At 41.1% G+C, this 25,521-nt stretch overlaps 1 protein-coding gene across 1 annotated transcript in view; it reads right to left on the bottom strand.

Moving 5' to 3' along the window:
- DHRSX (dehydrogenase/reductase X-linked) overlaps positions 1-25,521 on the bottom strand; it is a 154,011-nt gene that overhangs the window by 33,284 nt on the left and 95,206 nt on the right. The window contains exons 4-5 of the mRNA XM_015848643.2: positions 19,414-19,515; positions 6,886-7,093 (exon numbers count right to left, since the gene is read on the bottom strand). Of these exons, the coding sequence (XP_015704129.1) occupies positions 6,886-7,093; positions 19,414-19,515 (310 nt within the window). The remainder of the gene's footprint in view (positions 1-6,885; positions 7,094-19,413; positions 19,516-25,521) is intronic.

Here is a 25,521-nt window from a genome sequence, read left to right as displayed (position 1 = left end):
GCTTGTGAAGAACCATCAGCAATAGGAGAGGTGAACCCAGACAAGAAGGGTGTATGGCACAATATGCATTTTACCTGGTTCCCTTAACACACCATTCTGGGGGTTCACAGGCAGTTGTACCACCCTCCCCAAGGTACACCATGCCTCTCAAAGGACAATACTGATGAAAAGGTATTATGAGGATGGTGGCATTTAGGGCAATTGAGAGGAATGCTAAAAGAAATAATTGCCCAGAACCTGAACTCCAAAGCTTTTAAGGTTCGCTTCGCTTTCATCAGTAGTTTTGCTCACAGGGAGATGTTAAACTAACCTTCACCTCTCAAGAGTGACAATCTGCCTCCACTCTGTCCTCTCTGCAATTCCCTTTTGCCTTCTCTGTCACACTGGTGCAGTCTATTAACTTTCACATTATCACTGAACCGTCCCTACGTTCTGGAAAACAACGTGCCTATGAGATCTTTGTCCTCTGCACTGCAAGGAAGAGTTTTTACTGTCTCAGACCACCAAAGAGAGAGAAGTTGGATAGCAGGAACACCCATACATCTAATATCTTTGAGCGTGTCACAGTTTTGAACTAGTTCAGAAACACTTTGTCCTCTTAAATCATTAAGCATTATTAACAATGCATTGCTAAGGCCATTAATCCCTTTTAGACAAGGAGTTTAACATTTTGACACATAAAGTAGCTACATTTAATTTCCCTGAAGACACTGAAGTCTGGTGTGGTAGTAGTCAGACAATGTTATTGTTCTTCAAAAACCAATGAACCTTGAAAATATTTTGATTAAATGGAATGAAAATACACCAATAAATGTAAATAAAGCTTTTCCAAAGCTGACATCTCAAATTAAATATTTCTTCATTACCGGCAGCAGGAATGGATTGGAACCACCTATGATCTGCAACAGGAGGAAGAGATATGCTGTGTGTGAACTAAAACTATATTTTTCAATCAATGGGAGAAAAGGTCTTCTAATCTAATAGCTATTTTAAATTACTATTTTTTAATTAACTTACAGTATTTGAGATGTGAGCCTTTGGTGAGCCTTTGCTTGTACTCTTGCAATTAATGCTAATTGCTGCAAAAGCAAAGAATCGTTTGGCAAAGCAGCAAATCCTTTTGCATTTGTAGTGAGAGGTTTTAACAAAGAAGGACTGAAATACATTTGTGAGGATGCATTAAGCACTGGAATACTTACTGCCTCACTGTAGGCATGAAAAGTAGGAAACCTGAAGAAGAACCAATACTTCTAACTGAATACAGCAGTGTGCTGTAATTGGTATTGGTTTCCATCAAGAGAATGTGATCTATTTTGAAAATAGAGCAAGAATATGCAACGCAAGTCATTGGGGGGCAACAGTTTTAACAATACAACTCAAACAAAAACATATATTTCCCAAATTAAATTAAATCTAAAATTACATGTATCTATCTTTTTGACTAGAATGATCTTTTAGGATTACAAAATCTGTTGTTTTCATAGGATTTTATAAAGCCATCAGTGCAGTAACATTACTCTTCATATGTAACTGTGCTGACTAAAATGGATTAACGAATAAAAGGATATTATTTAAAATACCTCCTGCTTCCTCTTTCAGATTTTCCTTTATCATTAAAGAATTGGAAAATAAAGAGTACTACCATGCTGCTACTATAAGAAGTCAGCTTCATGTTTGCTTTTGTTTGATTTGAAGAGTTATTACATTCCTTAATGTCTTCCATTCAGAGACTTAAGAAACTATTAGTGATAGATCAGTAGATAGATCATGAAAAGGTATGGGAGGAACCAACTGGGAAGTTGTCAGAACAGTTATGAAAAATGTTGATTCATCAGACCATTCTTAAGAAGAAAAGCAAACCAAACTAAAGGCAAACCTAGCTAACAAGCAAACAAACAAACAAACAAACATGAAGACCTACATTTATTAGTTATTATTTGAAAAAAAACCAAAAGGAATTTGAAGCCATGAATCTCACAGAATGGCTTAGAAACTGAAGGTTTGCAATTTCAGTTTGATCAACAATATACTTCGAAATGTTAATGACAGTGCTCATTTAAGGATAATTTCAGAGATACCAGAAATAAAACAGAATTTGGCCTGAAAAAATGGATTCATATTTTCAAAAAGAATGTGAGATGTTAATTTTTTTGTTGCAATCTGAGGACAACATTCTCAACATCTCTGCAATATGTATGGGACATCGCCCTCATCTTTCTGCCCAAACTTAATTGCAACCTCATTTACCAGCAGATTTCATGTATTCTCAACAAGAGATGAAGGACGCTACTGAAGAACAGGAAGCCTCCAAACACTTTGCAGGACAGATTTTCCACACCGTGTGTGACAATTTCTCTGAAACTCCTTGCAAGAGGAGATTAAGTGGATCTGCTTCATCTCCCCAGCATCCTTCCAGATCCTGCACAGGTTGGTTTTTCTGCCCAGTTTTTACACCAGTTAGGACACAAATGTGACAGCTGGGGATTTTCGCAATTCCTATCACTTCAATCTCAGCTGTCTCTGACATGACTCATGCACTAAGGTTACACTGAAGAAACACAGACATTATCTGAGGACTGTACCAGCTTGGAGAGTTACAAAAAAAATGTCAGCTCCTTTCATAGTAACAGAGCAGAGGAAAGAGAGCAGAAAAAAAGTGTGACTAACTGTTCCTAAATATACAGGCGACGTGAACCAGAAAAGTAGCTGTATTACTATGGCTGGGGAGTTCATAAATTTATGATTCACAGCATTACAGAGCCTATTTGGCATGCAAAAAGAGAGGATGATGAAAGGAATCGTTAGTCATGGAGAAAGAGCTAGACAGAACACACAGAGATACTAACCCCTGGGAAAGGGTGCATTTTCAAGTATGACCAACAGCCTGGGAAAGGGAGTAAGGTCTTTTTTTTGTTCATTTTCCAAAAGATCCTTCTTCCTTTGGTAGGTAGAGTACTTGAAAGAGTGCCTTCCTTCCCAGCGTGCTAAGAGCACCATGAACTCCTGTGATCTGTTCAAGCCTACCTCAAATGGAGGGGATGGCACAACATTCTTCAAATGTTTTCTGAAGCCAGACAGCCATATTCTGTCACGGCCATCCTTTTTTCTTTTCTCACTTTAGAAAGCATTTTAAGCAGGCAGAGGAGGAGAAAAGGACATAATAGCTAAGCTGTTCCACTGTTGTGGTACAAAATATCAGCATGCAATTGCTTGGATCACTGCTGAAATGCTTGCAGATAGCTTTTCTGTTAAACTTTCACCTCCTCGAAAACAGTAGTGTTCGAAGTAGGGATGAAGGAAAATGATTTGCCTTAGGGATGCCCTTGTCAACTCACGTGATTTCTGTTGAAAATGGTCTGGATCTAAAAGACCACAAAGGTGTTTGATGTTCTTCGTATAACCTTCAGCAAAAGAACTGGGAGAACAGTCATCGCTCTTGCGCGTTTGCATTTTCAATAACACACATGAAACAAGCTATGCCCTGCCAGTTTAGAACAAGCTCTGTCCTGCCTTGATGTACCCATGCTGTGTCTCTTTCACTGGCGTGTGTGGGAAGAGGGTGGGTGGGAAGGAGGGAAAATGACACAGGGGAGAAACAGGACTGGGGTTGGGGGGGAGAAGATAAGCAGAAAAGAAATGGAGAGTCGTAAATGATCTGTTGAGCAGAAATAAGATGAAGAAGGAAGAGAAAAAGATGAGATGGAGCGAGAAAAGTCAATGGAGAGAAAAAAAGCTGAAAAGATACAGGTGAAAGTGAAACTGCAAACTCAGAAATCAAGCAGGCAAGCATGAAGAGAGATAAGAAAAGAAGAAAAATAGTTCAGTATGCAAGGAAAATCAAGGAACACTTAAAATAGCACTCCCACCAAAAAGGAGATGAAAAGAGAAAACACAGGATAAATGAGACTGCTAAGATGGCAGAACGCAAACCAAAGAGGAAACATGAACAGAATAGCAAAAGCTGCCTTTAATGCTGTTCCCGGGTAAGACGTTTTGACAATTATTTGTTTTGATGTGGCCCGTGGTTACTGTGATACAGATGACTTCTGGCTTCAGACCAGAATTCTGAGCAGCAAGAAAAAGCAAAGCAAGTTGGAAGCAATGGCCACAACCGTGACTGTCAGCCCAGAGTCTCCTGAGTGAGAGAACGACTGCACAGAAAAATCTGTGGTAAAACAGAGAACTGCACCACGGTCTACTTTCTTCTTCACATTAAAAGTCCTTCTGCCTTTCCTTCTCTGCCATATGTGATGGATAGATTCTACCTCCACCACCATTACTCACCTCCAGTTTGGACAGTAGCCCAACCAAAATCTAGAAATAATGGGACAAGAGTATGGTAAACAATTCAGCCTGCTGCCACAGGTAATTTCTCCAACACAGACTGTACCTCCCTTTCTTCAATGTAAATAAATGACTCCAAATGGTTTGGCTGCCTTCCTACAAGGTTAGGACTCCCCATCAATCAAGGAACATAGACCCAAGTTACAAAATGAACTACAGCCAATAAGTACAAGTCAAGATAAGGAAAAGCCAGTACACGTTTTTTTAAGGAAGATTTTGCATTTAAAAGGATACCAAAAAGAAGGATGCACATGGACTGGAAAACTGCGTCAGTCTATGGGATGCTGTCACATCACAATGCTTGCCATGGACGTCCTTACTGCATCCATTAGTGTTTCTAAATGCTATTCTAAATAGCAAGGCGTCTCCAAGGCTTCAAAGTATCAGCAATGCCTTGGCACCCTGCAACAGCCCTCCAGAGCAGCCAAACCACTCACTCATTCTGTAGACATGTACATGACTGCACCAGCAATCTCAGTGAGTGCAGCAGGACCACTTATGAGGTAGCAAGCTATTCACCCACAGAGGGACATAGCAACATCTAGGTTAAAAACAACAGTTGTGTCTTCTTCCACCTGAGCAAAGACGAGGTTTGGAGCTGAATTAACAGTCCTTTATGGAAGGCATGGGGATGCCTGATGCCTGGGGGAGCAGGTATTGCTGCCTCCCTCGATGCACTGAATTCACCCACATGGGAAGGGGAGCACAAAATTAGTCAGAGTCTGTCCTCCTCTGTGTCTGAAATTCAGAAGGGAAGGATTTGGCACAAAAGCTGCAAGTCTCACTGGTGCATATATTTTCTTTTCCTAAGATTGGTCATGTTCATGCCCTGCCTGAGTTTCTCTAATTAAAACATCTCTGGTTTCTTTATAATATGAGTTAATAACAATGAATCACAGATAAGGATGATCCTAGTCTAAAGAGGCACAGTACAAGGCTTTGCTATAATAAGAGAAACTACTGTTATCTAGAGCCATGGAACAACCACATTTAATTTTGCATTCTGCACTTTACCTCAAAGAGATACTAATTACATTCCCCCTTAGTCCCCTTGCATGGTTCTGTTCAACACATGCACATCAGAAATGATAAATATATACATCAAGTGAAGAGTAAGGATAATTTCCTGCAGCTGTTTTACAAGCAAGAGATTAAACTGCTACAAGCCTGCAGAGTTTAAGAGATGTGCTTGTAATAAAACTGATGCTGTAGTATGTAATCAGAAGTCTAACACAAAGTTTGACATGCTTAATGCAGCATTCGTATGTAAAATGCGTGCAGTGAAAACAGCCTGACCCTCTAATTTCAGTCTTTGCTCTAAAATGAAACCTCAGGCCAGGTGCCTCTACAGTCTTGCTGAAGTCCTTGTCAAAGGACTGAGACAGAATTTCTGCAGGGAGATGAGGCAAAATCCAGGGTCCCTTTGTGCAAGTAGCAACTCTTTGGAGTCTATCAGAAGAGATATCTGATCTCAGGTCAGGTCAGATCAGCATATTGTTTCCACATGTGACTGCATGTGGCAATCATAACATGTATCATTTCAGTTATCCTTCTCATTCCTTAGTTTGTTAAATAATTCCGCACAGAGATATGCACCAAATAATTTGATGCCTTCCTCACGTTACCAGGATCCCATAGATATTACCTCACACTTTCCCTACATGCAAGTGATTGGGAAGAATATAGCTGCTCAGCTCTGTGGACCTTGCTAGGCCACAAGCAAAGCGCAGGAATGTCAATGACCTCCCTGTTTTCTGTTCCCTCAGGGAAGTGCAAAGGGTGACACAGGCATGAAGCAGGGCTTGGGCATAGAGTCCTTTGAGCCGGAAGGAGTCTTTAAATGTCATCTACTTCAGTTCTCTTGCAATGATCAGGGGCATCTAGAGCATCTGCAGTGCCTCACCTCAGCCAGCTTGAGAGGGCTGAGGAGGATGGTGGGGGAAGCTGGAGAAGAGTGGCCAGGAGGGGCACCAGGAAATGAGAAGCAAGAGATGTGAGGATGGAGCGTGATGCATCAGGTGCCAGCTGGCAGGGATGCCCAGCAGGAAGAAGTGGCAAACAGGATGCGGACTGGGGGAAGCTGAAAGGCAGGCAGGCAGGTGTGGCCAGGCAGCCCTGCCAAAGCTAGGCTCTCTCAGAGCCCCACACAGTCAGCCCCAGGTGGGCAGCCACAGGCATCAGCCTGCACCCTTCTGGAGTCAGGATGAGGGCTCTGCACCTGCTCAGTCCAGGAGAGAACTCCCATGATGATGAAGCCTGTTAGCATTCACCCCAGCCATTTTAAAACATCCCACTTTTTCCACCTTCACGATTAGTCAGTGAGGAGTCCCGACTGTGCCATGGCCATTGATGCAGTGCAAGGTTTCAAGACTCATTATAATAAGAGACTGCAAGCTTTGCTCAACTTGTAAGCAATTGCTTGAGAAGCACTGTTAATTAAAAACAAAACAAAACAAAACAAAAAAAGTCAGCGCTAAAACCCCACAATTTGATCTGCACACTCTTCCTGCTAATCAGTGAGTACCCAACATGGATTGGTACCTGCTTTGTAAGTCGTCCAGGTGCAATTTGCCTACATAATGGGTGGCTGATGAGACAGTGACGATCCTAGCGCAGTGACTGTGCGTTCCTGATTGCTTCAGCGTATCCAAGAGGAGGTTAGTCAGCAGGAAGTGTCCCAAGTAGTTCAAGCCGAAGTGCTCCTCAAACCCATCCTCTGTCTGCCTTTCAGGGACCAGCATCACCCCAGCTGGAGGAGAGAGGGAAAAACGATTTATTTCAGAGGAGAAACTAGACAGAAGGAGCATGGATCTCCTGCTGCACAGGATAAACACGGCATTTAGAGCAGTGAAAGACTGCTGATGGCATGTGAGGTGTAGAGCTGACACTGACTGATTTCTGCTGAGAAAAATGTCCATATCGCCACTTGAATTCCCTTAGCCAAAAATTGGGTACAACGACTCTCTTTCCCCCTACCTTCAAGAATGTAGGGATAAATGAAAGGTGTGAAAGTGTTCTGAAAACATTAAAAGCTGATTTAACCCTCTGCTGGTGTGCCAGAATTCAGCACTGCAGGTCTGCAGCAGTAATCATTCCATCCAGAAAAGGAGGTTGATCCCAACAACGCTCCCTCCATCAAAGAGCTCAGAGGACGAGACCAAGCCAAGCAGCAGGTCTGCTCTCCCAGACAGCTTTCTGCTGAGCCTTGGCTGCAGTTTAAAGATCTCTTGAGTCTTTGACTGAAATGTGCAACTTCAGTCTCACTGCTGTGAGTGAGAAAAGATGTTGTAAATTTACCCAGTATATATTAATTACTGTGTTTATATGCAGCTGCATATTGAAACAACTTTCTGAATGCTTATTTTGGCAATAGTTTTGCATATATTTCTAGAAACCACAATTTTCTAACTCAGTGCTTAAAATAAGCATCCACATCCCTCACATGCAATGTTGATTTCAGCATTTTGCGGAAAATCTTTAACTAATGTGTGAACTGTAGCACGTACTGAAGCTGTGTGGGGGTTAGCTATCTCGCTCGCTTACAAAGTGGATTTTAATATTATAAATTATTCTTATTTTATTAAAATTTAATTATCGCGCGAGTGGACCTGACTTCTGTAATTTAAATGCAGATACATGTCATTCATAGAGAATAATGTTGCAGGCCATTTATCTTCTCGCTAATGTACATGACTGTGATACAGCAGAATGGCCTCCTCTGCCCACAGACATAAAAGGATCTCAGCTTCATCCTCACACTACTTCACCTGCCCATTAAAAACCCTTTAATTTACCATTGCTTGACATCAGACCAATGATGGCATATTAAGTTCCCTCTTAAAATTAGTCATGCTGCCTGCCTGCATCTCTCCTTTAAAAGGATCTGACCATTAGACAGCTTTGCTTTGCCATTGCGGCTCAGGTTGAACAGGTTGTACTTTCAAGATCTCTTTAGCATAGTTTAATACTTATAGTTTCACCTGTAGATTCAACTATGAACTGCCAGCTGCTTAATAGGTACACATCAGAAATTGCTGGCACTGTGAGGAAGTGCAGTCCAGAGCAAAAGAATAATATTTTGATAGGAGTGGAGATTAGCCAGGAAGGAAGGAGTGAAGATACAGGGCTAGAATGGAAAGAGAACAAGTGAAATGTTTGGGAGCAAGACAGCACATATGAACCAAGCCCCTTCTTTACTCTGTTGGCTGATGAAATGAATGAGAGAAACACAGTGCAGATTACACGCCTGGCAAGCTCTGACTGGTGTTATCTCTGTCATCACAGCCACTTTCCCAGGTCCCTCAGAATGATGGGAAAACCCAGTCACCGGATGCGGTGTCTCTGCATGACAAATCTCATCTTTAATAATGGAGAGACACAAATTAGAGGCTGTCTGTCTGGGTATCCCGTTGTATTCTCATTCCTCGGCAGCACTTATTCTGATGCATAGTGCAACTACTCACATAGCTGCAGAACAAAAAGCACTTCCTTTTCCTCCAAAACCTTGTTATGTAGCGTACAATGACATTTGGAACAGAGGCCTGGACTAAAAACTGATGTGAAGGTTACGAATGAACAGAAACTGAGACAAGCTCTGTTGGAACTTGGAGCTGTCCTTTTTTTTCTGGGAGGTGGAAAGGAGGGAAAGGCTGAGAGGGAACCAAAGTCTCATCTGACTGCAGTGTGAGTTTTAGCAGAGATGGAGTTTGGCATGAGCTGCTGGAGGCTGGATGGCAGCAGTACTGCAACAGTGAGTACTGGGGCTGGTAAAAGGAAATTATTTGCATCTCTCTGGGGCTCATCCTGCTTTCCAAAGCTCTAAAACTTGGAAAAGGAGGGGGGAAACAGTTTGCAAGGTGTATATTAGCACCAATACAGATCAAATGGAAGTCCAGGATGGGAAAAGAACAAGAAGCAGCCTTCGCACAGCAAAGCAGATGTGATCCCCAAATGCTGCCTCTTGGTTTCCCTGAGCTTTGGGTCACCATAAGGATGGCCTGTAAACATACACATCCCTACTGGCAGTCGGGCAGAAGGATAGAGGAGTTTGTCCAGAGAGAGGTTCTGCAGCTATTCAGCTGCACAACAGAATCATAGAACCACTAAGGTTGGATAAGACCTTCAAGATCACCTAGTCCAACCATCAATCCAGCACCACTAACAGTGTCCCTCAGTGCCACATCTACACGGTTCTTGAACACTTCCAGGGACAGTGACTCCACCACCTCCCTGGGCAGCCTGTGCCACCGCAGCACCACTTTTTTTGAGAAGTTGTTCCTAATGTCCAACCTAAACTTTCCATGCTGCAAATCACAGCCAGCAAGCAATGGCTGCGCAGGCCACCATTGCTCCCACTGGCCCTACTCTGCACTGACTCCCCTGTGCAGAAATGTGGTCAAGTGCTTTAGCAAGAACAAACACGCTCGCTTGGGTTTGCTGCAGGTACAGTCCATGGCATGCTATTGATTTTCCTTTGTCCAGAAATGTCATCAGCTTTACTGAAGGGCCTGAAATGTAATTCAAAGAATGAAAGCTGCCACTATTTTTAATTCTTTAAATTAATCCAATACTATATTATATGTATTTTTTCTTCTTTTTTTTTCCATCTTACCTATTCACTATGAACTAAGATTGATTTTGCTTATTCTTCCACTGCAGAACACTACCAAATACTGGTCTGATCCTAACTAATGTAAGTCAGTTTCCTTAGTCCTTTGGAGTGTGTGTGAAGTTTGAAGAGGCAGAACATAGGCCATTAACACCCAACACCTCAGTTCTGATATAACCTTCCTTTATATTCTTTCCTCAGATTTAGTCAGGTTGTTTTCAGACAAAAGAAAAGTGTCACTGATACAAGCATGGCATTAGGAAATGAGTTACTAAATAAGCTGAGAATGAGCTTTTGCTTCGCTGTTATGGATGATATTAATGAGCTATTATTGAAATGTTCAGGAAAGAGGCTGACAGTATGCCCGTAGAAGACTGCCAAAATGACACACTGATGTGCAATCAGGCACCTATGCTGAGTGACTGTTCTTATTACAAAGTAATACATTCCAGTGTGCCATAGTTATTTATGTATTGTAATTGTAATTAATTACCTATAAGGTTTAAAAAAAACCCAACAAAACAATTAACATTTCATTCAAATGAGTGGGCAGCAGAGAACGGAGGATATTTTTTCTCAAAGAATGAGTATAACTCAAGAGAACTGTCTTTGCAACCATTCATCTATCCTGACTGCCTATAAAAATTTCCAGTGAAGCTATCTGGGATCCATCAATAAACTAGTCTTATGTGACTTTAACAGTATAATGAATCCAAAAAGTAAAAGTTTATGAGAGATGAAAGCATTACTGCCCAGGCATACCACATTTTTATTGGACTATATAAGAAGATTTGTATCATGCTTGCCTGTGCTGCAGATGAAGGTAAACACTGCTGTAATTCCTGTATCTCCAGCTGCACAAAACATCCTTCAACTGTATTACAGATTTAAAAATACAAGTATTCCATTTGTGAAGATTTATTTATAGTGAGCTACTTGGAGGTTTTAAAGCTACTTCTATCAAAAACACTTAAAATAAATGAAAGATAACAGGGGCAAGGTTTTCAATCTCTCTTCCAGATGCATATCAGAATGCCTTTCTTCCTAGACAGCTCATGGAGCTTCATTTGAAGGTAGAGTCCTCACATGCTGGCCTGTTATTTCCAGCAACCCAGAGCCTTTTCTACAAACAGTTTTTGTATTTTTCCCTCCGTGAATGCAGGCACACAGGGCAAACCTCCCCACTAACACAGTTCTCAAATTGTACTGTGCTGCACATCCATACACCAAAAGTCCTACCAATGTATCTGTCTAGCTATACATCATCACAGTCTACTTCTCTTCTAAATAGGCTATAGTGGAATAAACACCACTATCTAAGTTTTATGCTGTAGCATAATGAACTAGGTGGCATCTAGAGTCCACACCAGGGGCCCTGACCCTCAGACACCAGGATATCCATCTGTCCTCAGTGGTGGGACATATAGTCTTGTGCACGCATGGACACAGGCGGGAGTGGACTGGATACCTGAAAGCAGGTTTATTCACTGCCGATTCACCCTCAAATCCTCAGCTGATAGACTTCTTGTTCACTTCTACACACTGGCTTCTTATATAAACCTCTCTTCCAAGTTACAGTCTTGACCCATCTGATCTTCTCCCTTTTCCATACCACTAGTTTTGTTTTTACATCTAAACATGCAGCAGCCATAATGTGCAGAGATATGGGCATGAGCAACTTGAGGTCACCAACTACAGCAGTTCATCACCCATGTCTGTGAGACATTTAGTGCTGAAATCACCTCCCATCTCCACAGCTATGTCTTAGCTACGAAACAAGGCAAGAACTGCTCAGTCCTGAGTCAGGACGTGCTTGGTACAGGCATAATATTTAGCTGTTAGAATGTGAAAGAGGGTTTTCACACTGGAACACTTAACATGCTTCTGTCTTGATGCAGTGTGGGAATGTTCTGCTGGTGGTAAAAAGTTCATACATCCCTGACACAAAGGCAACAACTTTCTATTAATCAAGTCCTAATTCCAAAATATGATAACATCTGAAGAGCTTTTTTAATGAAACTTGCCATCAGTTTTGATATCATAAAAAAAAAATAAATAAATAAATGTTTTTTTCTTGCTCTTATCTGGAAACAGACTCTTTTATCTAGCATTACAAATATTAAATCATAGTATCATAGTATCATAGTCTCGTGCGGGTTGGAAGGGACCTTAGAGATCATCGAGTCCAAGCCCCGGGATTCGAGCCTCTGTGTAGTAGAGCGGCACTTCTACCACTTGCGCCACAGGGGGGATTTGAATTCCCCTATGAATCAGCCTAAGTCAAATATCTGGCATCAAAACTTTTAGCAAAACATTAGAAGTCAGTCTAACTGGTGAGGAACTGAAAAATGAGCAGTGCCTACTGATAGTGCTCATGCACTCACATGCAAGCCAAAAGTGGACTGCATTGGTTGTGCCAACAGAGATAAATGATTGCATATTTCCAGCAAAGACAAGTTTTTAGTTTATCGCTCATCAGAGGAAAAAAACAAAAAAAAGATAAAGAAAAATGTAGTCCAGAGGAGGGCCAATAAGATGATTAGAGGGCTGGAGCACCTCTCCTGTGAAGAAAGACTGAGGGAACTAGGATTGTTCAGCTTGGAGGAGGCTCCAGGGAGACCTCATTGTGGCTTTCCAATACTCGAAGGGAGCATATAAACAGGAGGGGGAACAGCTGTTTATGAGGGTGGTTAGTGATAGGACAATGGTGAATGGTTTTAAATTGAGACAGGGGAGGTTTAGGTTAGATATTAGGAGGAAGATTTTCACACAGAGGGTGGTGACGCAGTGGAACAGGTTGCCCAAGGAGGCTGTGGATGCCCCATCCCTGGAGGCATTCAAGGCCAGGCTGGATGTGGCTCTCGGCAGCTCTGGTGATGCTGCACATAGCAGGGGGGTTGAAATTGGATGATCATTGTGGTCCTTTTCAACCCAGGCTATTCTTTGATTCTTTGATTCTATGATTCTAGAAGATGATAATCCCTATTCAAGGATGATAAGAGCGAAAACTCAAACTTCATGGGGTTCATCAGAAAACTGGCTATAAGACCTCAGGTTCACTTCTGGATTCAGCATCATACTACAACACAGTTAACATACAAGAATGCACACTAGTTCTCCAGAAGATGTATCAGTTTAAAAAAGTAAGAGTTATCCCCCTCACAGCCTGAAAATAGGAAAGTCAATCGTAACTTTTTCATTCAACAGAAAGTTCTCCTAGAATTAAAACACCTTGTTTTGCATTTTGTAAAAAAAACAGATTAACCAAAAGCTATGAAAAGATTAGGTTAGAATAAACCATGGCTCATTCCTGCCTCTCAGAAAAGCCAGTGGCAAATGTCCCCAACACTTAAGCAGAACCAGTTGGGTTTCCTAATCCATCAATAGCTGGATTTTGTATCTGTCTTCCACTGATAAAAAAATTGTATTCAGGACATAAAAGCAAGTGGGTCAAGAACCTGCAGCATATGGAGCCTGAGATATTTCCTTTTTCATAAAACGTTTGATATCCCAGACACAGAAAAAGCTTTGGAAATAACTAGAAAGACAGAGATAACATCAAACAAAAGTCAAGATTTTAATGAATGAAATCCTTACAGTCTGACAATCGGAAGTAACCCAAAGGTGCTCTTCTGACATATTAGTAATTCAAATAAAAAATAAACCTTTTATGAGAAATCTGATATCTTTTTACAGGATACGTATCGTTGTGGCAGACAGCAATGCTATCCAAGTACAACAAAAGCTCTAGCTGATGACTGTGGCTAAAAATCTGAGCACAAAGTAGATGTGAGCATAGAGTGACTCTTGGTGGCTCTGGGCCAGCCGGTCTGGGTACTGTCAGAAGGAGCACAGTGATGTGACACCCAAGCAAGCTGCATCCAGTACCCAAGGCAGCCAACACCTGTAAAGTGTAGTGTGATTAGCAAATCTCCCCATAAATTCCAGTTTTCTCTCTAATAAAGATGCCACTGTTGAGAAATCTCACTAAATGTCATCAGTTTTACACTGAGCTGCTTCTTCTTTTTCTTCAAAAAACCACCTTCTTCTAGAACAAATTATTATAGTATGTCACTGTTCTTATGACTCTTCTAGTTTTTCCCATCGTCTGTAGGAAATTCATTTTAAATCAAATTCAAATGACCTTTTCCAGCTCTAAACATCTCCCAAAGGCCCAGCTCTCCCATGATGTCTACTGTAACCCAACACATAAAGGCAAAGGACCAGCTGTCTTTCTGCTTATTCCCCTCTATTTCTGCCCGTTCTCTCTGCCCGTCCTCCTCTCTCTCCTCTTTCACCTCATCTTCAATTAGATATTGCTCTAATTTGTCTTCAAGGCAGCGTACAGATGACAAATGATGCTGCAATCAAGACACTAGAATAAGATTCATGTGAGACCAGTTCCTGAGTTCACCATAGCCTCCCGTATGACTGGAGGAAAAGCATTATTTCTGGTGAAATCCAAGTTCCGCTGGAGTCAACAGCAATCCTCCTCACTAACTTTTCCTCAGGGAAAGTTCCCCAGTGATTTTCCACTTCTCTGGGTTGGTTTCTCTCCATTTTATAGTCTTAGCAGCCTCCAGCTGCTACAGAGAGGGGAGCTGGCTCCTACCTAATCCAGTGCGACAGGATCTTTTCCGGATCCCACTGCTATAACGTAAGTAATTATGTTTAAATCTAACCAATCTATAACACCTGTAAGTAAGTAAGAACCTATAAATCTGCTTACTTTTTTTATATTCATTCCCTTATTCCTAACCCTCAAATCTCACATTTATTTTTAAGATTTGTTCTTACAAATACTCAGTCAGAAGAATAACTTTATGTGCGATCAACCACAACAGCACCCATGGGACTACTCCATGCAAATGGCTCAATCAAGGGACTGTGCCCACACTCTACATGACTCAACTGCGGGTAGGTAGCACAAAGGAAAATATCGGTATTTCACAAGCTTACCTACAGATACAGCTTTCATTCTTCAGTAGACACTAAAGAGGGAAGATTGTAGAGACTTATGCATTCTGTCAAGAGACAGATTTCTCAGGTGATCTACAAATTATGGATTACGAACCTCTGAATTATTCGCTAGCTCAGAATTATCGATTTTAAATTGCCTCATATAGATTTCAAACCAAAATGTATTAAATGTAATCTGCCTACTGTTGGCTAACAATATACTGAAATCTCTAATTTTTTTTCCTGTTTGTGTACATGCCAAGACATTCGCTAAATGTAGCCGTATTTTAGTCTGTTTCTATTCTGTAGGAAAAATTACAAACTATTTGGTAAACAGCTACAGAGAAGGTAGATGCTATGTCACTTTTAATGAATTAGACAACGTTGTATTTGGTATTTGAAGCTACACTGTTATCGCTAAAGATGTGATTTTGATATTAGCTCACATGGTTTTAAGGTCATTAAGTACTGCAAAGAACACATAAGGATAAGCATTATCTGAAGGACATCTGGAAACTCTTCTAGCACACAGAAAAAAATGATGAATCCCATTTAGCAAAACTATCTCTCACGTGGATCACTGACTACTACTTATGGAATTTTACACAGTGTTTACATCCGTTCCTTTTGCAGCCTCGTGTAGAAAGAAGCCTTTTCAGTAAATCCTAACACCGATATTGTCTTAATGATTGCAGTAAGTGATTACACTACAGTAATGCCCTAATATGCTAAATGCTCCTTACAAGGAGAAATAAATAAATAAATAAACACCAATTGCAAATGAGTGGACTAGCAGATGCATTATGCTGACTTTCTGTCAGGTAAAGTTTCCTAACCTGGTTGTACTGTATCCACCCTTCTGTAGATATTAAGCTAAACTCTTTTTCACTTGAACTGTTCCCTTTTTACCACTAGCACATTTTGCTTTTTAAAGTATGTTTATACAATACCATAATTGCATCTTTAACGTGTTTTGTTTACTTAAAAAAAGCCAAGAGCTGAGCATGCACATTACTGATGCAGAAAACCAAAGCAATGGAACAACAGGCTTTTATTTGTCAGCTGAAATCATGAGTTCTCTCGACCAAATTTTTCCTTTCAAACTAGGAATTAGAAAGTTAAATGTATATGCTAAAATCAACTATAACAAAAAGAGAAGAGGTGACTACAGTGCATGAATCTCCCCTTGGAAAGCCCTGAATATTCATGTTAGCCTTCTTAAAATGCCTGAAGCAGTTGAATACCTAAACCTTACTGAAGTTCTTGTGGGATCTGAGTGCCTTGCTCTGGGAGAATATTTTGCAACACAGGAGTTTGGCATTAAATTAATTTCCAACTACATCTTGAGCCAAGCAAGTGATGGAAAGCATATACATTTGTCTTTTTTAAATCACCAGCAACCTCAGAAATTGCAGAATTCCATCATGTAGTACTGATTATTTACCTAACATGGCATTTCATTCAAAATCACCCATATTTAATAACATTTCAATGTTAATTACATAGTTTGCTTTATTGCATAATACTAGAACTTTCCTCAATTCATCTTGAAATGACCGTATTTTTATTAGGTTCACAAAAGTCCACATAAAATATCATATACTGTCACAAGAATAAAGTATAAATATTCATGGATATATCATGTGGACAGATCACTAATATAGAGAGATGAGTATATAGATCAATAAAAGATTTTAACTAACTAAATATCACTCATTTGTTGTGAAAAGAAATGCAGTGTAATAGTTCATGTTGTTTTTACATTAAAAATAATAAAAGAATACAGTCTTTGTGTCATGGTTTTGTAATTTTGTAATTTTGCTATCAGTATTCCACATCATAACATCATGTCAAGTATGGATACTTCTGTTGAATGTGCAGTCCACAGAAGAAGACTACATATCCCAGAGAACAACAGGAGTAACAATAAGTCACAGCAGTAAACAATAAGTCACGGGACCAGGACTCTATATAATCTCGTTCCCAGGCTGGAGTGCCCTCCTTCTTCTCTCGAACTGCTCGGAGAGTGGGAAGCGTCCAGCCGTGTCGCCTAGAGTTCACAGTAGGCCTCTCGGTTTTCGGAGACTCTCTCTCTCTCTCTGTTTCGTTCGATTTGTAGCCTTTTCTTGTATTTCGATATCATATTTAGTAAAATAAGTTTTTCCTCCTTAGATTGTCGCTGTTTTATCCCACTCCCCTTTTCCCCCTCCTTTCCGGGCCCCGGGGGGGGGGGCGTGGGGTGGCTTCCCCTGTCACGGGCATAGGTAAATCTAACTAACCCATGACACTTTGATAAGAGAATTCTATGTCCCGTGAAGACAGAGAGGAACAAACATGCTCAACAACTTGTCTGTATAAAAAAAGCTGCTGCAAGCCTTGTCCTCCCAAGGACCCAGACTTGTTTCTAGAGGATTGTGCAACAGAGGCAGCGGAGCTGGTGACTGCAATGAGTTTTTTGAGTGGGTAGTGCCTCAAGCTCTGCAGCCCACGATGGACTGAATCTCCTTCCTCCATGCATTGCGTAACAGTGAAGAAGCTGAATAAAAGAGGAGAAGTGACAAGAAGACGACTACAAATTAGCCCAAATATCAGCATTTTTCTCATATGTGCTCAGTACTGATGGAAAGTCAAGACAAGATGCAAAGGTTTTAGCTTCAGGCCATTGCTTCCCCATTCGATTTTTTTTTCCCCTGATATATACCTCGAGAACACATGGACTTTCACCTGAACACTAGGAACAAAATGGAATGCTACAGATTATTTACAAGAGCAAACAAAAACAACCATAAAATGGGGAAAAGAACTTTTAGAAGTGGAAGATGGTGATGTGCCAGGTAATGGTCTAAAACCAACTTAATTGTACAGGAGTCTTTACAGAGGATTTGAAAGGGATCACTTCCTTGATTCTGTTAAAGTCTTAGTAAATAGCAGGGTCAGACCATGCATTTCAGTCGTGCTTTTAATAAGATTTTATTTTTTTCTTTTAACAATTGAATTCCTATCAAACTCTGTTTTTAACCAAATGTAAATTAAATAACATCTTTCCAATAGGTCACAAAAATCATTGAATCCTAGACTTGTTTGAGTTGGATGAGACCTTTAAAGGTCACCTACTCCAACTCCCCTGCAATGAACAGGGACACCTACAGATACATCAGGGTGCTCAGAATTCTGCCCAGCCTGACCTTGAATATCTCCAGGAACAGGGAATCCACCACCTCTCTGGGCAACCTGTTCAAGGGTCTCACCATCCTTATCATAAATAAACTTTCATCTTATATCCAATCTAAGTACCTTCTGTTTTAAAAGAACGCAAATACAACAAGGGAAATTTTGTAGCCAGGATTAGATATCCACTACCATTAAGTACTTCACAATTAAAATAAAAATGATAGGCTTTTTTTTGTTAATGACATAAAGAGGAACACTTCCTTGAACATTTCATAAATGTTTCACATCAATCATGAAATAAAATATTCTTGAATTTTTATTGCAATAGTTGCCTAATCGAGAACTATTCGAGGCATCGACAAATGTAACAAAATCATTTATCTGCAGTACGTTTGCCCTCACCTGGACTGAAGGGTGCACCAGAAAAAAGAAAGTGTTCTTTGGGATGCCTTAATAAAAACACATGCAAATAATTAGGAAAGCAAGAGCAGTGGCATATAACAGCAGAAAGCTTCTAAAAGAAGCCTAAACTGTTGCTGGCAGGTTTTTTTTTTTTTCCCTAGTTAAACACACAGGAGAAAATTGCCCTTTAGGAAAGTGTACATTAAGCATACAGGGCTTTGGAAGAAAATTACTGTATGGGCTAGTTTCCAAAAAATATTGTGGCTATAAAGAATAATTAGATGGCAAGTATTTGCATAATAAAGCTTAAATCCCAAAGAGTAATTAGATTCATTTGATAATTGTATGACTTCAAGATAAATATCATCCTTTTAATTTGTTCTGTGACCACTGAGGATGCAACTTGATGGACAATCTTACAGAAGCAGCTTGATCTAAGCAGTGAATGCTCTGAGGTCTCTGGATTCTTCACTAGTTGATATTTTAAATAGATTGACCCCAGTTCACCATACAAACACAGTAAACACATTCATACAGGGAAAACACAAAGGGACTAAAGATCCAAAGGTGAAAAGGCTGCTTTTCTTCAACCATGAAGTACAGTTTTCCTTTGCTTTGCTTCCCTTTATTTTAAGGGATGCTCAGATTATGTTGCCGCTGCATGAGTGCTGGAAAGCTAAGAAACACAGCAAGCAGCAAGGCCTGTGATAACATAACAAACAGAGGTGGCACCCAGGTGCTCAACCTGCTCACTGATGCTCAGTCATACAGTGCAGTTTAACTCCTAGAAGGACATCCCTGCTAATGCAGCCATGCTATAACCTGCTGTCTGGTTCTGGCAATCATCAATCTGAAATGTGAAGTGATAGGAGAGAGGCCTGTTTGTCACATTCCCCAGTGCATATATGTAAAGAGGAAATGGAACTCACCATTATTCACCAGCACATGGACTGGACAATTCTTTGCTCTAAACTGCTGCACAAAGTGCCGAATAGACTTCATGGAAGCCAAATCACAGTATAAAAACTCCACTAGGAGAAAAGAGAAGACAAACAAACCAGAGTTAAGACAGATACAAAAATAAGAAAACACATATATACATCATCAAAGACTCCTGTTATAAGTTACTCTGGAAAGCAAAAGTTTTCAAGTGAACTAGGTTTTGAAAATTATTAGTAAGGCTGGCTGGTCTCAGAGGATTTCTTTCTTCTCTTTCTTCTCTCCACTTCTAATTTAAACTACTTATTTTTCACAGAGCAAATATGAGGAATGCAGCACCCCAGGGATGAAGAGGTGTTTCAAATGGAGCAAAGATATTCAGATCCCACTGCTTTTTCCACTTCTGCCATTTAGGAAGAGGGCCTACAGCTCCTCAGTACAACAGTGAACAAGGCAACAAGACATGAAAGCTGGAAACAAGGGGTGGACAAGTCACACTGGGCACCACTATGCTTCCCTGTTGTTCTGATGCCAAACATGCAGCTGTATGGTTTTTAAAGATTACACACTGAATGTCTCAAAATACATTCTAACATCATTATGTGGTTTACTTCCAAGAAAATATCTTGTACAAAACCATCCTTCTTACAAAGCATTAGTCAGTCATTACCCCTCACTTGAATGCTATAAAATTAATTTTAAAAGTAAAAATGAAACATTATCTACATCCCTTCAATAATTTTAACCCCATCAGATCTGAAAATTCTCCTCCTGCCTCAGTTACTCAGCTTTCTTCCCCCAGCTCTCATAGCACCACTTCATCTGCTGCTCTGCCTTACATGACAGCCATAAAGAGGGTTACGAATTGCAGACAGAAGAGGTCCCCCACAACAGCAACTCATTTTATTGTATTTATTTTTGAAACCCTGCAGTAATCAAAAAGAATACAAAAAGAGGAAACAGAAAAACATGTGACCTTACCTACCTGTTTTAGCTTTTTAGGAAACATACATATTGCATGCCAGACTTTTGCTTTATTTCAGCAATAGCTAAATTTTAAGCAAGAACACCACAGAATCATAGGATCAAAGAATCAGCAAAGTTGGAGAAGATTTTTGAGATCATCTAATCCAACTGTCAGCCCATCACCACCATGCCCACTGACAATGTCCATCCGTGCCACATCTACACATACCTTGAAAACCTTCAGGGATGGTGACTCCACCATCTCCTTAAGCAGCCCCTTCCAGTGCCTGACCACTCTCTTGGAGAAGAATTTTTCCTAATATCCAACCCGAATCTCCCCTGGTGACACTCGAGGCCATTCCCTCTCATCCTATCACAGCTATGTGGGAGAAGAGGCCAAATCCCACCTTGCCAGAGTCTCCCCCCAGGGAGTTGTAGTGTGCAAGGAGGTCTCCCCTGAGCCTCCTCTTCTCCAGAAAGAACAATCCCAGCTCCCTCAGCTGCTCCCCTTAAGACTTGTGCTCCAGATCCCTCACAGCTTTGTAGCCCTTCTCTGGACACACTCCAGGCCCTCACCTTCTTTCTTGTAGTAAGTGTTTAGTGTAGGTGCCCTGTTGCCGTGTGCCAATAGCCACCCCTTCCTCACGCCTCCTCTTGTAGAAGGAACAGCTTCTAAAAGAAGGGAATATTGAAGATATCCAGTTCTCCACACATGCTAAAGAAAATCCTTCTTACCAAGACATTAAACTGTTTGGTAAACAGACTACAACACAGCACAGGCTGCAAGAAGGGACCTTTCTCACTACTCTTATCCCCAATACATCAATGATGTTTGCCAGATTGTTTCATCCTGACACAATCAAGGCTGCAAGCTGCACCTATGATGGTTCTCTGTAACATATTTGTATAATACGGGTTGAGGCAGGCTGCAGGCACAATTCCAAGCTAAGTAACAGAACGATCACAGCTCATATTAAAACCCTTTATGGAAAACATCTTCTTCAAATCCCTTTGGTTTTACACAGTATGGATACATCCAGCACTAGTTTGTGGCAATGGTCTTAGTGAATGTATATAAATTATTCAGTAGCACTTCCAGAAAGAGGAAGCATAGATTCCAGCTAAAAAAACACTTTAAATTCACTTTTTTTTCTAAATGGTTGTAATGTCACACCATTTCAACAACACTGACTCATGTGAATAAGACTGGATAATTTAAGCTCCCCACAGACCTTTAGGAAGTTTGCGGTTTTGCTTAATTTTACCAACGTCCTACAAGTGGAGGAGGCAAGGAAACGCAAAAGTCATTAGCTCCCCTTAAAGATCAGAGATGATTGAGTTGTTCCTCTTGCAGGCTGAAGGCTACATGAAACCATCACTGTAACTGTTCAGATTCACACAACTTGGTTGTACTAATTTATTAGTAAATAATGTACACGAAGAATCCTTTCTAATACAAAATACTCATCTTGGTACAGATAACAATGGGTTTTCTGTCAGTTGCAGTATTTGGCGGCACAGCGCAGGATCCAGCCACTCCTTTAACATTTGTATGGATTGTGGCAGTGTTGGTTACTCTTCTGGGTTTTGCTAATGCCACCATACATTGGAGGGGAGCGGGACCCTGAGAACAACTAGAAATCAAAATTTTAAATTACCACGTCATCCAATCTCAAAATTTCTCTTTTCTGAAGAGCCAACAGCAGCCTACACTGTGGTGACATAACCACTGAGGTACGACAAGTTCATTTCAAACTGATCACTATAATCTCATCCTTCCTGGAAATTAACTTTTTGCTACACCTGTCACATCCGTCCTCTCTTAATCCTGCAGTTTTGCAGGGAGAGAGCTGTCATCTGTTATGACTGTACAGTGATTAGACCAATGGGTGAGACTATCATGACTAAGCTTATTCATTTCCTTACTGGGGAAGTGTGTTCTCCTACTTTGTATTTGTAAAGTGCTTTCCATCAAAATATCAGAACCTGCATTGGAAAGGAAAACAAACAAATCAAGCCCCAGACTTTCCTTTTTGCTCACAAGGCAGAAATCTTAATAGCCAAAGTTCTTATTCAAGCTCATTCAAGGATGGTGGGTCTTCCCCAGCTTCACCCCAGCACCAGGCTGCCTGAGATGTCACCCCACTCAGTAAAGTGGATCAGAAAAGCTACTGTAAGTCAACCTCTGTAGGGCTATGAACAGGAACTGAGTTTCTTTTTTTTTGTCTCACAGTCTGAGTACTTTGTTTGAATACTGTGCCAAAGAATTATGCATGTGGAAGCTTGGACCTTGGAGAGCTGTCACACACCGTGAGCCCCTCAAGACTCTGACGTAGGTTTGGAAATTTCCCCAAGTTTTACCCATTCTGGATTTCAGTTTGGCTGCTTCTACACGTTACTAGCATGGGATTCATTCAAAGAAAAGCCACAACTCCTCCCAGAGTGGCAGGGAGCTGAGATTTCCTCCTTCATGATGGGAAGAGGACTATGGAAGGGTTTGCTTTGCCCATTTGCCACCCATCTACCCAGTGTTCTGAGGCACCAGAGGGAGCAGCTACTTCTCCTGCTACACACAAGGAATGGCTCCTTGACAAGGTCAACACAAATGCTCAGGAGCCACAGATTTGGGCTGTAGAACATGCTGCAAAAGCTCCAGGTGGGCACATTGTTCCGTGGATGCTTTATCCCAAGGGTGCATGGAGGAGTTTGGCCAGTCATCTGCTCTTCTGCCTCAGTTACATTTCAGCATATGCACAAGGCAAGGAGAAACTTTGTCCTGCTCATGACAGAACACACTATGCTTCCGAGCACCTGCATGGTTGCTGTTTATCAGAAACTGCTCTTAATGAGGTGAGTATCAGCTGGCGCTGAGTCGCAAAGCTGAAGAAGCTCTGTCAGCAAGGTGGCAGGTGGGGAAAGAAGTGGAGCAAACACCAGCAGGGAGAAAGCATGAATCAGGAGAAGACATAAAATGGTTCTGGCTGAAGCCTCCTTGGCTTTTGTCACCACCTTTGCCAACACTAATAAACAGTGTCTTTGTTTGGCTCCGTCTTCAAAGACAAGCCTAGTATCTCCCTTCTCCATTTCTGAAGTCCTGTGGACCTCTTTCCCTAAAGCAAGGTGTCCCAGAATCAACCCATCTTTCTGAGCAAGCCTTGTTTATGTTTATTTGCACATCTTCCAGCCAAGAGAAAAGCCATCCTCATTCAAAACAGGGCTGCCATGAGCTGAGGGTGAACTCCTGAGCAGCTGTAAATCCCGACCAGCTGAGTTCAAAAACTGCAGCCAGAAACGAGGCACTATATGACAACATCACAAGTGGAAAATGCAAAAGCAGATTGACGCTGTTAACACACCTCTGGAGCCTATCAGTCTATAACCTGGGCATACGTGGAAGCACACAAGCCCCTGCCAGCAGAATGTGCCTCCTCTTAACAGAATATTCCTGTTATCTGGGATTCACTCAGGGGATGGGGTCTAAGTCTGCACAGATGTACATGATGACAGAATGTTTCCAAATGTCTGCAGAACTCTTACTTTAAAAGGACTGCTAGGAAAAAAAACAAAAACAGGCAAATAAAGTGTGTACCATCAAGCTGTGTATCAGTGAGACAATCATCACAAACCCAGCCAGCACAGACAGCATCTCCTACTGATGCTGTGTTCCTGCCTTTGTGTACTTGATGATCTCTCCGGCTTCTACACCACAGGCAGTAGCACTTAAGATTCTGCCCTGCTCTGCATAAGGAGCCAAGATTCAGTTGAATTAAATATTAAAATGATTTATGCATAGTAAATTCTATGTGTGCAATGGTACCTGTGCAGTGGTTCACAGCTGCAGTAATGGTGACAATCTGCAGAACTCCGACTCTTATTTTCCAAATTATTTTAAGCATTTCATGTACCAAAAATGTTGTCTGACACCTTATAAGTCTCCCCCTCAGTCTTCCACTCCGTCCTTTATTGTCAGAATAACATTGTGGCATTTAACCAGATCGCTGATCTTTCATAGACTTTGACAGATGATGAAAAAAATTATCGACCACAGCTAACCCTTGCACAGATTTACTGTCTGAGCTAATGTTTTTTATATGCCATTGAAGAAAAGGACAGATGGAACACATCCATCTGGCAAAGTGTGTAAACGCAGTGCCATTGATTAAAATAGTGAGCATATTTAAAGACATACAGCTAGGGTATGATCATTAAAAGCTACACTCATAACTCAAGTTATACTAGTTTGTCTGCAGCCTTCCGGAAAGTAAGCAAGAGCACCCAAATTCAGCTGTGAATTCTCTGAGTCATCCAATAGAGTGTCACCAACTTTAGAAACACAGAATCATTTGAGTTGGAAGGGACTCTTAAAGGTCATCTAGTCCAACTCTTCTGCAATGAACAGGGATACCTAAAGCTAGATCATGTTGCTTGCAGCCCTGTCCAGCCCAAATCTGTCCATAACCTCTCTGGGTAACCTCTTTAAATGTTTCATTATCCTTACTGTAAAAAAAAAAATAAAAAAAAATAATTCTTTATATCCAATCTAAGTCTTTTTGTTCTAATTTGAAAACATTTCCCCATGACTTATCACCACTGAAGAGTCTGTCGCCTTCCTTCTTATAGCCTCCCTACAGAGACCAAAAGGCTGCTATCTGGTCACCTTAGAGACTTCTGTTCTCCAGGTTGAACAGCCTCAGTTCTCTCAGGGGAGGTGTTCCATCTCTTGCATCATTTTTTGGCCCTCCTCTGGACACACTCATACAGGTCTGTCTGTCTCCCACACTGAGGACTCTGCATGTGAACACAGTGCTCCGGGTGAGGCCTCACCAGCACAGAGAAGAGGGGCAGGATCACTTCCCTCGACATGCTGATCACGCATCTTCTGATGCAGCCCAGGATATGGTTGGCTTTCTGAGCTGCCAGGGAACAGTGCAGGCTCATGTCCAGCTTGCCAACCACCAGTACCCCCAGTTTCTTTATAGGCTGTGCTCTATCCTTACATTCCAGATTGTACTGATAGATTAAATGTAGTCTAAAGTAATTTTTGAGCCCCACACAAGTGTTTGTAAACAGGCCCTGGCTGCCATTCTTCAGACTACTCAGCTTAGCATTGGTGATCATGATATAAAGGAAAC

Source organism: Coturnix japonica, chromosome 1 (genome assembly GCF_001577835.2).
Source record: "Coturnix japonica isolate 7356 chromosome 1, Coturnix japonica 2.1, whole genome shotgun sequence".
NCBI lineage: Eukaryota > Metazoa > Chordata > Aves > Galliformes > Phasianidae > Coturnix > Coturnix japonica.
Note: the sequence above shows the minus strand (reverse complement) of the source record. Positions and strands in the feature narration are given on the sequence as shown.